The sequence below is a fragment of the Heptranchias perlo genome, chromosome 14, assembly GCF_035084215.1.
Source record: "Heptranchias perlo isolate sHepPer1 chromosome 14, sHepPer1.hap1, whole genome shotgun sequence".
NCBI lineage: Eukaryota > Metazoa > Chordata > Chondrichthyes > Hexanchiformes > Hexanchidae > Heptranchias > Heptranchias perlo.
This window is the reverse complement of record NC_090338.1, coordinates 35,968,817-35,983,641: the sequence shown is the minus strand read 5'-3', so window position 1 is coordinate 35,983,641 and position 14,825 is coordinate 35,968,817. Positions and strand designations below refer to the sequence as shown.

The following is a 14,825-nucleotide window of genomic DNA, read 5'->3' as shown; positions in this document are numbered from 1 at the left end:
CCCTTATTGTGAAGACAGTTGCAAAGTATTCATTAAGAACCATACCCACCACGTCTTCCGCCTCCACATACAGGTTACGTTTTTGGTCTCTAATAGACTCTACCCTTTTCTTAGTTATCCACTTGCTCTTTATGTATTTACAGAACATCTTTGGGTTTTCCTTGATTTTACTTGGCAATAATTTTTCATGCCCTCTCTTTGCTTGTCAACACTTGCCATCCTGGGTCTTCCAGGTGGAAAAGACCCATATGGAATGACCTACCCAGGTCAGTGTCTGATCAGTAGTCACTCAGATGAGTGGTCACCTGGATTTTTCCTGCTCCCAGGTGACCTTGTTACACAGGGTGTAAATCCAAAGTTCATGGCTAGTTGAGACTTGGCCACTACCAGAACTTTTGAATTCATTGTTTAGTTCTGAAATTCTACCAAATTAATGTTAGTGTTTGCAGGCACAGATTGTTCTTAAAGCAGTCAATGTGTTTTGACATCATTTTGTGTTTTTTTTAAATGGCAATATTTACAAATTGTAATGATATCAGCGTGATAAAAATGAAAAGCAGATTGTGGATTCAAGTCCCACTCCAGAGACTTGAGCACATAATCTAGGCTCGCACCCCAGTGCAGTATTGAGCGAGTGCGGTACTGTTGGATGAGACATTAAAGCAAGGCCCACACAGGTAGATGTAAAAGATCCCATGACACTATTCGAAACTGAACAGGGGAATTCTCCTGGTGTCTTAGTCAACGTTTATCCCTCAACCGACACCTAAAAACAGATAACCTCGTCACTTATTTCATTGCTGTTAGTGGAATCTTGCTGCTGCATTTCCTACATTACAACAGCGACACTTCAAAAAAGAAATAGGTACTTCATTGGCTGTAAAGCAATTTGGGAGGTCCTGAGGCTGTGAAAGCCACTATATAAATGCAAGTTTGTTCATTTGTTTTTTCCAAAATAACCTTGTTATTACATATTGCTTAGTCACCCTTCTGATGCCAATCCAGCTATTGGTATCTAATTTTAGGGCTGTTTCTGGTCTCAAGTTAAAGGATTAAATCTTTGTGTTCTGCTAGAATAAGAGGCATCGCGTCTTCATAAACTGCAACTTGAGTGTTGTTAGCACTCTTGCACTGTTTCCAAACTGCCCTTTGTAAAAGTGAAATTCAGACTAAATGTACATTATGTATTTTTCTGTTGCAGTACTCATGGCTCCCCTTTCAACCGAGTGCCTGTATCTGCAGAGTAAGTACTGATCGTTTTCATCACAATTTAACTATTTGGATTTATGTAGCTAGTTGTATGTAAATTAAGCATCCACAATTGTATCAAGAATTATTTTTACATAGGAATTATTTTTACATAGGAACAAGAGTAGGCCATTCAGCCCATCAAACCTGTTTGTCATTCAATTAGATCATGGCTGATCTGTATCTTATCTCCATCCACCTACCTTGGTTCCGTAATCCTTAATACCCTTGACCAACAAAAATCTATCAATCTCAGTTTTGAAATTTTCAATTGACCTAGCCTCAACAACCTTTTGGGGGAGAGAATTCCAGATTCCCACTACCCTTTGTGCGAAGAAGTGCTTTTTGACATCACCCTTTCTTGACAGTTTTTTTTCTCTCTTCTGAAGAATGATCAGGAGCAGAAACGGCTGATTTCCCCCTCTCTAACCCAGAAATGTTGGAGCCAATTTTACTGTTCCTCTTGTCACCCTAACTGAAATCACCTAACTGTGCATGTGCAGTGACTGAACCTGTGATATTTCTGATTGGTATCATTTAGCTGCTTACAGGTTAAACTTGCTGAGCCATTGTGGGAGCCAAGAAGAATATTATGTGACTATCATTTGTTCATCTTGAATATGAAATAACTTCCAAGAAAAATAATTGTTTTATAACCTGGTAGTTCTGCAATTGCATTTCAGTCAAGGAACAGAAGGTATTTTTAATAAATAGTGTGCTTAACCAGATTTATATTGATGTGGAAACATTTGCCTGAGGAAGGAGAAAATCTCCGAAAGCTTGTGAATTTAAAATAAAATTGCTGGACTATAACTTGGTGTTGTAAAATTGTTTACAGATTTATATTGTACTAGGATGTATGAGCTCGAAAGACGATTTAGTGAAAAACTCAAAAATCTGACACAATTGCCATGATTAAATAACCTTGGTTACAAATTGCTATTCTTAAATTGGTTTGGTTCGCCTATGAACCAAAAATCATGCCTGCATTTGGGTATCTTTAAACTTTTTGCAATCTACGTATAGTTGTTTAGTAGAGGTGACTTGCTAGTTTCTTTTGTCTGTATAAAATATATTGGCAGTACAGTTCTCAAAACTTATTTATTCTAGATTTTTAATGTTAGTTTCCCTTTTATTTTCCTCTTGGTGAATTCTGTGCTTGCGCCGAAGACTTTTGCTTGCCTTTGGTTCCAACCCCCATTTCCCTGAAATATGCCTGTCATGGGCACCTTGGGGATGAGGATAATGGAGAGGATGAAGATAACTGAGGAAGTTGCAGTTTACACTTGATTTGAAGTCACTAAATTAGATTTCTGTGATGAAAATATTTGATGATTTGAATATTTTTCAGCACTAAATTACTGTTTGTGTTCATGTTGCTTAATTTGAATTATTGCAAAATTTGAATTTTCTTAGCATGAAAAGTGACTGAATTATTAGGAGTAGATTGTATTACAATTCAGATCAATAGGCCACTTTACTCCATTTGAAAAATGCCTAAAATGTTGCTAAAATCTAAAATAATTCCCTGTTTTCATAGCAGGCAGCAACAACAGCAACTTGTATTTATATACTGCCTTTAACATAGAAAAATATCACAAGGTACTACAGAGGCAAAAGGCAAAATGAATGCCTAGCCTGGCAGATTAATATCTATATCCGCTCACTAAACAAAAGTTACACAGATGTACATGAACAACTTGCAAGCTGTATGCCTTTAAAAGAGTTTTGAAACCTGACTACCAAAGCTGTTTTCAATGCCTGTTGATAGAATGTGGTATTGTTGAGAAATAAAAATAACAATTTTATATTTTCATTTCCTCTAACTGTGTCTCTGTAATGTCTCTGTAGTATTCCACTGCTTTTGCACACTTTTTCTATTTCTCCCTTGACCTCTTTCACTCCCGCTGGCCCAACAGTTCGTCCCCTCTTGCTTCACCCTTTCCTCTCGTCTCCTTTTCTTTCTCTCGCTCCCTCTGCCCCTTCTCTCCTGTGTTTCCCCCCCCCCCCCCGTCTCTCTGTTTCCCCCCCCCCGTCTCTCTGTTTCCCCCCCCCCGTCTCTCTGTTTCCCCCCCCCCGTCTCTCTGTTTCCCCCCCCCCGTCTCTCTGTTTCCCCCCCCCCGTCTCTCTGTTTCCCCCCCCCCGTCTCTCTGTTTCCCCCCCCCCCCGTCTCTCTGTTTCCCCCCCCCCGTCTCTCTGTTTCCCCCCCCCCGTCTCTCTGTTTCCCCCCCCCCGTCTCTCTGTTTCCCCCCCCCCGTCTCTCTGTTTCCCCCCCCCCCCGTCTCTCTGTTTCCCCCCCCCCCCCCGTCTCCCTGTTTCCCCCCCCCCCCCCCCCCCCCCGTCTCTCTGTTTCGCCCGGAAACACTTCTTCACGCAAAGGGTGGTAGAAGACTGGAACACTCTTCCACAAAAAGCAGTAGATGCTAGGTCAATTAATAATTTAAAATCTGAAATCAACAGATTTTTGTTAGCCGTGGATATTAAGGGATGCAGAACCAAGGCGGGTGGATGGAGTTCGGGTGCAGAGCAGCCACGATCTCATTGAATGTCAGATCAGGCTTGAGTGGCTGAATGGCCTACTCGTGTTCCTATGATATACCAGAGGGCTTCTGGCTGCTAACAGACTGTAAATGAATCAAGATTTTGGAAAGGACAGTTATTGTAGCTGTGGGGGCAATTCCTTTGTATGATAATATAGATCAGAACTTTAAGCAGTTAGCATTCAAAACATCAAAAATGATTGACACATGCAGTAGGAGATGAGATAACAGGTCCAGTAAATTGTGTGAAATAGTTCTAAAAGTCTAGCACTTACAAACATAAAAAATACGATTTTATATAATTTATATGTAGAAATTCCATCAAGTCTTGTAGTTTACTTTTTAATTTGTGCACGTTTGAAGATTGTGCAGTTTAATTTAAATTCACAGTTGCACTCTTTTTGATTTGTATAATCGTAAATGATGCCTGTTCTTTTCTACTTCAGCTTTTAAATGAAACAATTGGATTTTTGCAGTGCATCATTTATGTACAATAATAGAAAATAGTAAATGTTTAGTGATGTATTCATCAACAAAACCTGAGGTTTGTATTGGTCAGACTAGGAATATGACACAACTCTGTTCTACCTTCCATTTCTCACCCTAATAATGCAATTCTCCCTGTCTTTGATCTCACCCCTTACTGTTTGCAAGGAACTGTGGATTAAACATAAAATTGAGAAGAGTCTAGAAAAGAATGACTTCAATCTTAAACTTGTTATACTGGTGCAATATATCTTTAGATCTCCAACGTTGTAGTGGTACGCTGCAGTTCTTATGAAAAGAAATTGAGCACCTAATTTAAAGAAAAAGTTCTCGTAACTATTTTCTCTGAACTGGTTTGCAGTATCTGATTTTCTTTCTCCAAATTCTAGAGAAGATCTCACTGAAGAGAATAGTCACAACACTGAAGTTAGTAAAACAGCCCTTTCAGAAACTTTGCTGCATGCAGATAGTTTGGAAGACAAAGATCAGCAGCTTTCACTACACGATTGTACCTTGGAAGTACGGAAAACTCATTCGCACCAGGATGTTGAAAATGTAAGTAAAACAACATATGTCTCTGATGAAATGAGTAGAAAGGATCTGAGGTTTGAGATCACATTAAATACCCTGTTTATATTGTCAACACCCAGCCTTTAGAAACAGCAACTCAATATAACAAAGATCTTGTAAATGCTTCCAAAGGCAGAGATCAACCTTAGGAGCTGATTTACTGCCTTTGGAGGCAAAGTGTGCTAGCACCAAAGGTAAATGGCTGCTATTTTATTCTGGCTATGGACAGGCTGAGAGCTCAGGCCCAGCATTAATATTTCCACATTACTGACTTGTGCAAACTTTATTCTAACATGTGGGAAGGTTCACACCAGAATGCAAACCTGATTTTTGTAGTCTTAGATATACACAGTAGTTGTACATGTGTGCTTGTATCCACTGGCAGTATAAACTGGATAACGTCACTCACACCAGGGATTGGGTTATATTATGGATTTCCTTCAATTGGGAGTAGCTCCGTAATATGTAATATCAATGAAATATAATTGTATTTTATACGTGATTTAGAAAGACACAGAAAATGAAGCAAAATTCTTCAGTCTGGTAGAGGAATTAACTTTTATTGTAGCATAAGACTTAATGACCTCTTAATGTGATTTTAAAAACTGCTGTTTTAGGATAGAAAATTAAGGCTTTACAATATCGTAGTATCATTGTATGTTACAGCACAGAAGAGGCCATTCAGCCCATCGTGCCTGTGGCCGATTCTTTGAAAGAGCTACCCAATTCATCCCACTTCCCTGCTCTTTCCCCACAGCCTTGTAAATTTTTTCCCTTCAAGTGTAGCTATCCAATTCCCTTTTGAAAATTATTATTGAATCTACTTCCACCACCTATTCCAGATCATAACAACGCTCTGCATTTTTAAAAAAAAAGTTTCCTCATGTTGTCTCTGGTACTTTTGCCACTCACCTTAAATCTTTGTCCTCTGGTTACTGACTCTTCTGCCGCTGGAAACAGTTTCTCCTTATTTACTCTTATCAAAACTGTTCATGATTTTGAACACTTCCATTAAATCTCCTCTTAACCATCTCTGCTCTAAGGAAAACAACCCAGCTTCTCCGGTCTCTCAACATAAGTGAAGTCCCTCATCCCAGGTACCATTCCAGTAAATCTCTGCTGCACCCTCTCTAAGGCCTTGACATCCTTCCTGAAATGTGGTGCCCAGAATTGAACACTATACTCTAGCTGAGGGCTAATGAATGCTTTATAAAGGTTTAGCATAACTCCTTTGTTTTTGTACACACTTGTAATTTCTGAATTTTTTTTATTCGTTCATGGGATGTGGGCGTTGCTGGCAAAGCCAGCATTTGTTGCCCTTGAGAAGGTGGTGGTGAACTGTTGCAGTCTGTGCTGTTAGGTAGAGAGTTCCAGGATTTTGACCCAGCGACGATGAAGGAACGGCGCTATATTTCCAAGTCAGGATGGTGTATGACTTGGAGGGGAACGTGCAGGTGGTGGTGTTCCCATGTGCCTCCTGCCCTTGTCCTTCTAGGTGGTAGAAGTTGTGGGTTTAGGAGGTGCTGTCGAAGAAGCCTTGGCGAGTTGCTGCAGTGCATCCTGTGGATGATACACACTGCAGCCACGATGCGCGGGTGGTGAAGGGAGTGAATGTTTAGGGTGGTGGATGGGGTGCCAATCAAGTGGGCTGCTTTGTCCTGGATGGTGTCGAGCTTCTTGAGTGTTGTTGGAGCTGCGCTCATCCAGGCAAGTGGAGAGTATTCCATCATACTCCTGACTTGTAGATGGTGGAAAGGCTTTGGGGAGCCAGGAAGTGAGTCACTCGCTGCAGAATACCCAGCCTCTGACCTGCTTTTGTAGCCACAGTATTTATGTAGCTGGTCCAGTTAAGTTTCTGGTCAATGGTGACCCCCAGGATATTGATGGTGGGGGATTCAACTATGGTAATGCCGCTGAATGTCAATGGGAGGTGGTTAGACTCTCTTGTTGGAAATGGTCATTGCCTGGCACTTGTCTGGCGCAAATGTTACTTGCCACTTATCGGCCCAAGCCTGGATGTTGTCCAGGTCTTGTTGCAAGCGAGCACGGACTGCTTCATTATCTGAGGGGTTGCGCATGGAACTTAACACTGTGCAATCATCAGTGAACATCCCCATTTCTGACCTTATGATGGAGGGAAGGTCATTGATGAAGCAGCTGAAGATGGTTGGGCCTAGGACATTGCCCTGAGGAACTCCTGCAGCAATGTCCTGGGGCTGAGATGATTGGCCTCCAACAACCACAACCATCTTCCTTTGTGCTAGGTATGACTCCAGCCACTGGAGAGTTTTCCCCCTGATTCCCATTGACTTCAATTTTACTCGGGTTCCTTGGTGCCACACTCAGTCAAATGCTGCTATGATGTCAAGGGCAGTCACTCTCACCTCACCTCTGGAATTCAGCTCTTTTGTCCATATTTGGACCGAGGCTGTAATGAGGTCTGGAGCCGAGTGGTCCTGGCGGAACCCAAACTGAGAATCGGTGAGCAGGTGATTGGTGAGTAAGTGCCGCTTGATAACACTGTTGATGTCATCTTCCATCACTTTGCTGATGATTGAGAGTAGACTTGTAATTTCTGAATTTTTTTTATTCGTTCATGGGATGTGGGCGTTGCTGGCAAAGCCAGCATTTGTTGCCCTTGAGAAGGTGGTGGTGAACTGTTGCAGTCTGTGCTGTTAGGTAGGGAGTTCCAGGATTTTGACCCAGCGACGATGAAGGAACGATAATTGGCTGGATTGGATTTGTCCTGCTTTTGTGAACAGGACATACCTGGGCAATTTTGCACATTGTCGGGTAGATGCCAGTGTTGTAGCTGTGCTGGAACAGTTTGGCTAGAGGCACGGCTGGTTCTGGAGCGTAACTTGCATATTGCGTAACTTTGAATGTTTAATCAGGGTGATTTCAGTTTTAGCTTGTGCAGACATTGGACACCATTTCAAACATCTGATTTCACTTGTTGAGCTGCAAAGGTATAGTCGCGATTGCGATTCCCAGTAAAATCCAAATATAATGTGCTATTCTGATAGGACCATTAAAAATACTGGTGCTGTTTATGTTGCCTTGCCAGCTGTTTTGCTTGTTTACCGGTAAGATTTTTTTTAGCTATGTACATCCTCTCCATCTACATCTTTGATACAAGGAAGCAAAAGATTATGATTTGTAAAACATTTTGGATCATTACCATTGTAACTACTGCGGTTGTATTTCAAATGGCCTTTGCTTCCCTTGTGGAAAGAAAAAACTATAATGCTGATTAAGGATTCACTTTATAATGCAAGAAAAGAGGGAATTGAAATGGTGCCCTCGCATCATTGATGAAAATGTCTTGTGGGGGAATTATAACTAACCCTGCCGTTGTGCTGAGCTTCATCATTATTTCATATTGAAAATGTGCCCATTTGGTGAGTGGAGATGACTCATGAGGTAGGTATTCACGTGTAGTTCGCCACAATACTTCTGCTGCTGCTGTTCTGCTGAATCACACCCTCACATCCACCATTGATGCCTTTGTTCGCAGCAAAACTTTTACTCTCTCCCAACCTGGTATGGCCCCCATCTTCACTCCATTGAGTCCATGGGCTGCAGAGTTGAACGTATATGGCGCACAACTTGGTTAGCCATTTATCGCCAGATTGAGTTGGACCATAACAAGCACTGTCGAGCCCTGCTCACTATTCCCTGATCATCCTGGAATGCAAATATAACCCCTGGCTACTTTGTTCCACAACCAACCATCTCCTTAAACCCCTCTTCCTTGCCTCTTCCACCCTCATCTTCAACACGACGTGTGAGGAGCACATGGACTTCTTTGTCATTAGATTGAGACCATCTGTTCAGCTGCCTTTCTCTTTGCTCAAGATCCAAGGTTTCCCCCTTGCCGTAGCCCTGCAGTCACATATTTCTCTAGTTTCTCTCCTATCTCCCCCCATGTCCTCTCCGAGCTCATCTTGTACATGAGAGACCCATCTCCTGCTCTCTCAACCCTATTCCCACTAAACTGCTGATCATCCAACTTCCCTTCCTGGCATCCACGCTAGCTGTTATTGTGAACGGTTCCTTCTCCTCAGATACTATCCCACTGCCTTTCAAAACTGCCGTCCTGCCCATTGTTTAATTGTATGAAATTGCAGCTCATCCAGGATTGAATGTTGGACAGGCAGCCGGACAACAGAGGCAGTGGATGGGTTGAGAGAGGTGGTGGCGAAATAGACAAGCGATGTCGTTGGCATATGTGTAGAACCTGATGTCATGTTTTCGGATGATGTCGATGGGCAGCAGGTAGTCCCTCAAAGATCTATCCTTCGTCCTGTCCAATTTGTCATCTACCTGCTGCCCATCGGTGATATCATCCGAAGACATGACATCAGGTTTTGCACATATGCTGACAACACCACTTGTCTACCTCATCACCACCTCTCTCGACCCATCACTATCTCTGTTGTCCGACTGCCAATCTAACGTTCAATCCTGGATGAGCTGCAATTTCATACAATTAACCATTGGGAAGACCAAAGCAATTGTCTTCAGCCCTGCCACAAACTTAATTCCCTCGCCACTGATTCCATCCCCTCTTCCTGGCCACTGTCTCTGGCTGAACCAGACTGTTTGCAACCTCAGTGTCCTGCTTGACCCTGAGCTGAGCTTTCGACCCCATATCCTCTCCATCGCAAAGACTTCCACCTCTAAGATTGCTCGTCTCCATCCCACCTCAGCTTATCTGCTGCTGAAACCATCATACGTGCGTTTTGTACCTCCAGACTCGACTATTCCAATGCTCCCCTGGCCGGCCTCCCATCTTCCACTCTTCATAAACTTGAACTCATCCAAAACTATGCTGCCAGTATCCTAACTCGCACCAACTCCCGTTCACCCATCACCCCTATGCTCGCTGACTTACATTGGCTCCCGGTGCGCCTGGCCTCGATTTTAAAATTCTCGTCCTCATGTTCAAATCCCTTCATGGCATCATCCCTCTCTATCTGTAAGCTCCTCCAGCCCTACAACCATCCGAGAAATCTGTGATCCTCCAACTCTGGCCTCTTGTGCATCTCCCACTTCATTCGCCTCTCATTCAGCCTCTTTATTTGACCTTACCATCAGCTGTCTGGACCCTAAACTCTGGAATTTCCTCCCCAAACTTCTTTGCTTCTCCTCTCCTCCTTTAAGATGCTGCTTAAAACCTACTTCTGACCAAACATTTGGTCACCTGTGCTAATGTCTCCTCCATTGGGTCTGTCAATTTTTGTCTGATTACACACCTGTGAAGTGCCTTGGGACATTTGACTACGTTAAAAGTGCTATATAAATGCAATTATATAGATTAATGACCTGGACTTGGGTATACAGGGTATAATTTTCAAGTTTGCAGATGACACGAAACTAGGAAATGTAGTAAACAGTGAGGAGGATAGTAACAAACTTCAGGAGGACGTAGATAGATTGGTGAAATGGGCAGAAACATGGTAGATGAAATTTAACGTAGAGAAGTGTTAATGATTTATTTTGGTAGGAAGAATGAGGAGAGGCAATATAAACTAAATGGTACAATTTTAAAAGGGATACAGGAACAGAGACACCTCGAGGATGTTTGTACACAAATCTTTGAAGGTGGCAGGACAAGTTGAGAAGGCTGTTTTAACAAAAAAAGCAAACAGGTTGCTGGGCTTTATTAATAGGGCATAGAGTACAAAAGCAAGGAAGTTATGCAAACCTTTATAAAACACTGGTTGGGCCTCAGCTGGAGTATTGTGTTCAATTCTAGGCACCACACTTTAGGAAGGATGTCAAGGCCTTAGCGAGGGTGCAGAAGAGATTACTAGAATCGTACCAGGGATGAGGGACTTCAGTTACGTGGAGAGACTGGAGAAATTCGGATTGTCCTCCTTAGAACAGAGAAGGTTAAGGGATGATTTGATAGAGGTGTTCAAAATCATGAATGGTTTTGACACAGTAAATAAGGAGAATCTGTTTCCAGTGGCAGAAGAGTCATAACCAGAGGACACAGATTTAAGGTGATTGGCAAAAGTACCAGAGGCGACATGAGGAAACATTTTTTTTACACAGCGAGTTGTAATGATCTGGAATGCACTGCCTGAAAGGGTGGTGGAAACAGCTTCAATAATAACTTTCAAAAGGGAATTGGATAGATACTTGAAGGTAAAAAAATTACAGGGCTACCGGGATAGACCATTCTAATTGGATAGCTCTACCAAAGAGCCAGCACAGGCATGATGGGCCGAATGGCCTCCTGTGCTATATCATACTACCACTATGATACATTTTCTGATTTATTTACAGGTAAAATGTTATAATGAAACAAAAACGCCTAGCAAGATACTAATAATGTGTAAATAACCAAACTTATTTCATGTATAAACTGGTCTTCGCGATTAAAATTCAAAAGCAGTCAAAAATCCATGCAGTCGAACCCAGACTCATGGTAAATGGCATGGGATAGTAAATGGCACAGGATGATTCCTCATTAAGCCTGTAATGGCAAATATTACTGGCAAAGCCAATAGGTAATTCATGTTACATGTGTGTTCCTTCTTGGAGGTATAAGTACAACTGTTTAGAATACTCCATTTTGTTTGAACTAGCATCAAAGCAACAGTTGTATCTTATCTGTGACTCTGCTCACCAATCCTAAGTCAATCTTTATAATGGGTTTCATGATGGTTTAGCAATTCTGGAACACAAACATAGTTGCAAATAATACTTTTATCTCTTCTCATGATCTGGCATATAAGATATATCCCTTCTCCTTCAAAGAATATAAATTGATTCATTATGGATCAAAACCTACAGGAGCTCTAAAACAGACAATCTCACAGCAGTCATTCTACTTTTCCAAGGAACCCCTTTTTTATAAGCTTTCCACAACTTTAAAATGATATACATGACTCTTGGGATACAAACTATATCCTCATCAGTCATTTTCTGATTAGACTTGGATAACTTCTGTTTTTTGGAAATTTGTAGGTTGTGGAAAACTTGTCTCTTCCCAAAGATCCGCTCCTGGATATGCCTGAAGAAAACTTGGACAATGAACCAATTATAGATGAAGAAAACAATATTAAAGCAGAAAGGTAAGTAGTGGTGGAACTGCTTGACATTTTAAAATATTTTCATTTAAATTCAGGTAAGCAAAGTATAGAAATAATATTCTTTGTCCAAAGTACATTGGAAATACAAATAAATCTATACTCTTAGCCTTCTATGTATATCCAGTGTGTTGGATTTTAATATACAATCATTCTACAGTAGTAAAATAGAGAATGCTCAGTGGGAGGCCTGCATAATTGAAATTGCGAGTGAATTATCTCAATCCAGTTCACGAGTGGAATAAAAACATATGAGCTCCTTTCAAATGTGCTACCTGTGCAAAAGGTGTTCTGTGAAATGTATCTTTGCTTATCAATTTTGCCAACTTATTTGCAGAGAATCACAAAGCTTTCAGATGGCATCTATGTGGAGATCATGGCAACTTTCAGCGATTAAGTGGTCATCGGACTGACAAATAGGGTGCACCATTGTAATGTTATTAGACATTTGTCAAGAGATCAGCTACTATTGTGTAGCATGGATTAACTAAATATTTATTCAAATAGAGTAAATGAGCACAGATTTCACCAGTAATTTTATATTTATGTAACCAGTGAACCTAAGTGAGTAATTCAGTTAGAATTGTTAGTTGTGACCAGTTTACAGGGATAATTTTCCAACTTTGTGTTGCTGGGTGGGGAGCCTTGTCCACCAGCACATATCAGAAATCTGCCACTTGCTGCGCATGATTTTCCGGCTATTTAAATTGATGTTTTAAAAATCATACAAAGTATGTGTCCTGATGGCAGAGACTCCCTTCCCATAGTGCAAAGTTGGAATATTACCCACACAGTACAAATATCAAACCATTGGTGAGATTTGGGAACTAAATATTCCAGGGTACATGACATTTAGAAAAGACAGGCAGGAGGGGGTGTAGCCCTAATAATAAAGGATGATATAAGGACAATGGTGAGAAAGGATCTTGGCTCAGAAGATCAGGAAGTAGAATCAATATGGGTGGAAATTAGAAATAACAAGGGGCAGAAAACACTCCAACCAGAAACAGATCCAGCTCTCGCTTGAAGGAATTCAGCGAATCGGCATCCACCGCACAAGCTGGCAGCCTGTTCCTGAGTAGCCTACCAAAATTCATTTTTAGAGCTCACACGTGAATAATGGCCACTTTGCTGAGGTACCTGAGGTTTACTGGCACCTGTTGAACTGTACTCTAGCTTTTAATAGAGGAAGGGAGAAAATTGGCAAGAAAAATATTGCGGCAGAGAACAATAAACTGAAAGCTTAGTGTTCTCTGTCTCAATTTTGTTTTTTGTTCCTAAGATGATGCATTGAGAGAAAAGTTTGACCAAAGTAACAGGATGAAAATTTCCACTTAAAAGTACAAGGAAAGGTTTGAGTGGTTTGGAGAGTGCATTTGGTTAGAGCCCTGTCTTTTCAACTCTGATGTGGAGATGCCGGTGATGGACTGGGGGTGGACAAATGTAAGGAGTCTTACAACACCAGGTTATAGTCCAACAGCTTTATTTGAAATCACAAGCTCCGAAAGCTTGTGATTTCAAATAAAGCTGTTGGACTATAACCTGGTGTTGTAAGACTCCTTACATTTTTTCAACTCTGGGCTTGAATTTGAACCTTGCTCAGACTAATGGGATGAACATTTCTTCTTTCTGTTAGCAGTAAAGGTCTTGTTTAAAATGCATTTGGAGTCTCATCCCAGTTCCTTGTGGGTACAGTGCCACTGCACAAAATTGCCCATACTCCAAGTTATTTAGGCGAAAAGGGTGGCAGGTGTGGTAAATGAAATGTAACACTGGTGCAGTAGAAAGAGACATGCACATTTTTTTGTTTCATTTTAAGTGGGAGAATAGAAGGAGCTTTATTTTCTGTATAATCTGTACAATACCTAGGATGCTAATGCTGGTGTGGAAACTGTTCAATAAGCTATTTGTTGCCTTTAATACAGTCACCAATTTTTTTTAAAAAACTCTTAAGTTTCAGTCAAGTAGTTATTCACCCAGTGACTTAATAATTCTGGTGTAGAATGGAAAATGAGTAATCCATTGTGGTACCATATTAGTAAAAATCTTGAATCTGACCAGAATTAAAGCAAAGACTGGGAATGTTATGTTAGTTTTTTGAGTGACGTGTTACTAATTGTGCATTGAGCTAATGAATAAACAAATTCCCGTAATATATTTTCTGCTTGATTAGTTCTATGAGCAAATGCATTGCCTAATGATTCTGACCCATAAAGACATGAAAGATACTAGATTTGATCCCTGGTCTATGCTGAATTATCTTAAGCTGGAGTGGCAATAATGCTACATCGAATTACATCGAAACTACAGCACAGAAACAGGCCATTCGCCTCCACAGGTCTGTGCCAGTGGTGTATGTTCCACGCAAGCCTCCTCCCTGCCTACTTCCTCTAACCCTGTCAGGATACCCTTCTATTCCTTTCTCCCTCTTGTGCTTATCTAACTTCCCCTTAAATGCATCAATGCTATTTGCCTCAACTACTCCTTGTGGTAGCATGTTCCACATTCTTACCACTCTGGGCAAAGAATGGGAAAAATGTTGTACAATTTGTCTCCTTAACCTGGGCTACAGAATGGAATTCCACCAGGATTCCTGCTTCTGATTACTATTCAGGATCTCTTGGTAGAAAGTGCACATGTTCACTATCTGGTTTGGCCTTAATGCCACCGCACAGTCACAAAGCTGGTTGATAGCCAATGTCTAGGCTCAAACATGAAAAATGTCCAGATCAGCTGGAGTGCTGCTGATTCCTGTGGAAGCATACTGAAGCAGGAGTCAAGGTTTTCAGGAGAGCAGGGGAGAAAATTGGAAAAGAAAAAATTGTTTCTTGGGCATTGCTAACTGTTGCCTTACTAGTTACAGATGTTTGGAAGATCT

The 14,825-nt window shown here is 41.2% G+C and overlaps 1 protein-coding gene across 7 annotated transcripts in view; it reads left to right on the top strand.

Moving 5' to 3' along the window:
* fam13b (family with sequence similarity 13 member B) overlaps positions 1–14,825 on the top strand; it is a 149,419-nt gene that overhangs the window by 57,158 nt on the left and 77,436 nt on the right. For all 7 annotated transcript variants that reach the window (XM_067996271.1, XM_067996270.1, XM_067996268.1 and 4 more), the window contains 3 exons: positions 1,202–1,243; positions 4,664–4,829; positions 11,826–11,932. In XM_067996271.1, coding sequence (XP_067852372.1) covers positions 1,202–1,243; positions 4,664–4,829; positions 11,826–11,932 — 315 coding nt within the window. The remainder of the gene's footprint in view (positions 1–1,201; positions 1,244–4,663; positions 4,830–11,825; positions 11,933–14,825) is intronic.